Here is a 2,500-nt window from a genome sequence, read left to right as displayed (position 1 = left end):
GAGAGAGAGAGGGAAACAGAGGAAGAAGGAGAAACAGAAAGAGCAGGCAAGAGGCAGCAGGAGAGAGAGAGAAAGGCGGGGAAGGAAAAAAAGCATTTAAATGGATTTTCTTCAAAGTTGCAGATGGCGTGCTGTGTGTTCCATTGAAGGTTTTTTCTCTCCTTTCCAAAGGAGTGTACGGTGACATTACATGAGCCACGGCACGGAAACGCTTCTGTGGCTGAAACCCTAGCTACCCTGATTATCACCAGGCCCACGTTTTCACCTCTAGCTGGGTTCACAGACGTTATGGTCGTCTGCAAGGACAGAGGGACGGACAGACTGACGGGTCCAGGAGGAAGAGGGATGGACGGGGAGGGGGAGGGGGAGGGAAGGAGGGAGAGGGAGAGGGGGAGGGAAGGAGGGAGGGGAGGGGGGGAGGGAAGGAGGGAGAGGGAGGGGGGGAGGGGAAGGAGGGAGAGGGAGAGGGAGGGAGAGGGAGGCAGGGAGAGGGAGGGGGGAGAGAGGGAGGGACAGACAGACAGACGGATCGTCCTTGAGAGAGATACCAGATCCACGGTCATAACCGCCTGGAACATATTTAAGACCGTCAAGGTCGTCCGAGGAGACCTGTCCTTCCAATTAGCTCGACTGGCGCTAATGAAATCCGTTTACTTTGGATAATTTATTACACTGCAGTGAGCCGTTCATGAATAGCGTTTCATTGAGTTGTATTTTGTTTGCGTACGGTAGCGCAACGGGCACGAGAGGAATCGGAAACAAAACAAAATAAGATCACGATGAATTCAAAATCACAGACATAAGTCGGCGGCCGTGCTGGATAAATAATGTAACAGTGACCAATAGTAAGAAGTCGAGATCGACATTGTTATCCCGGCGTCGGAGCGTTCGGTGTGAGTCCTGATGCGGAGGCTGTCGGTCCTGAGGCGGGGGGGATACCCTCCGCCATGGCAACGCAGCGCTGGCGACCTCCCGCGACCCTGAATCTAATCTCAGAGCGGTCTTCAGGCTCCGCCGCCGTCCAGCGCGAAGCTGCTGGTGAATCTAATTACGTTCAGAGAGAGCAGAGCCCGGCCCGTGGGCCTGATCCGCTGCTCTTAATACAAAAATAAAATAAGGAACATATAAATATAAATATATAATTCAGCGCTGATGAACGGGAGAAACAATAGGGGACGGATATTATGCAAATGAGGCGTTTGGAACTGGGTGACTGAAGCGTCTTTTGTGACTCTGACTGCATGGCACAAAGGAGCACGCCTACTCTTCCTCCCCCCTCCTCCTCCTCCTCCTCCTCCACCTCCATGTCCTCCCCCTCCTCTCCTCCTCCTCCCCCCCCCTCCTCCCCCTCAACTAACCAACTCTAAATGAACACAACCTAAAGTAGCCCAACCTATCCTAAATGAATCTAACCTAAACCAACGAGCCAAACCTAAATTCACCTAAACTAACCCAACCTTACCTAACCTACCATAAAAATAACCTAACCTATCCTAAACAAACCTTATCCATCCACCATCATCATCCCCCCCACCTCCTCACCCCCCGTTCACTGTCAAGAGGTGTGTGTGTGTGTGGGGGGGGGGGGGGGGGGCACCTTGGTCTGGAACTTCTTCTTCCTGTCTGGCAGTAGGTAGATCTTCACGTAGGGGGTCGGAGAAGCCGTTGGCATCCTTCGCTGGCAGATCCAGAGCTTTGAGGATCTTCACCACCAACTGCTCCGTACTGACACACACGCACACACACACACACACACACACACAGACACAAACACACAAACACACACACGCACACACAGAAACAGACACCGAAACACACACACACACACAGATATATACAAACACACACACATTCACACACACGTACATACACACAGAGAAACACAATCAGAGACAGAAACACACACACACAGGAACACACAAACACACAAAGACACGAACACACACATGCACGCACAGAAACAGACACACACACAGATATATACAAACACACACACACACACACACACACACGTACATACACACAAACACACACACACACACACACACACACACACATAGAGGATGCCGTGAGCGAGAGAGAGAGAGAGAGAGAGAGAGATAGAGAGAAAGAGGACAAGAGAGAGAGAGGAAAAACTTTAATACAGGGCAGAAAAACATATGTCTACAAAGATAGTTTCTGTCTCAGACAAGGTCAGTGTACACATGCACCCTCGTTCGCTCTCTCCTCCGTCGTTTCTCCGAGCAGACACACGCACTGCAATCAGACATATCTGGGCTACACGCTATCGACTTGGTGCAATCCAGACGCAAGCCTTACACGCAAGCCCAAAGATGCACACGCACACACATATACACACGTAAACAACACAGACACACACTCAAGCACACACACACACACAAGCACACACACATAAACAAAAGCAAACGACACGGACAAAAACACACACACCCCCCACTCCCTGGCGTGGGATGTGTGCCATGGTTTCCAGTAGGAGGCT

At 51.1% G+C, this 2,500-nt stretch overlaps 1 protein-coding gene across 1 annotated transcript in view; it reads right to left on the bottom strand.

Annotated features, from left to right (window-relative positions):
* syt3 (synaptotagmin III) overlaps positions 1-2,500 on the bottom strand; it is a gene marked incomplete at both ends in the record, with an annotated part of 27,908 nt that overhangs the window by 11,942 nt on the left and 13,466 nt on the right. The window contains 2 exon segments of the mRNA XM_079746197.1: positions 1,598-1,651; positions 1,653-1,725. Of these exon segments, the coding sequence (XP_079602323.1) occupies positions 1,598-1,651; positions 1,653-1,725 (127 nt within the window).

The sequence above is a fragment of the Pollachius pollachius genome, assembly GCF_949987615.1.
Source record: "Pollachius pollachius genome assembly, chromosome: 11".
In the NCBI taxonomy this organism is placed as follows: domain Eukaryota; kingdom Metazoa; phylum Chordata; class Actinopteri; order Gadiformes; family Gadidae; genus Pollachius; species Pollachius pollachius.
Note: the sequence above shows the minus strand (reverse complement) of the source record. Positions and strands in the feature narration are given on the sequence as shown.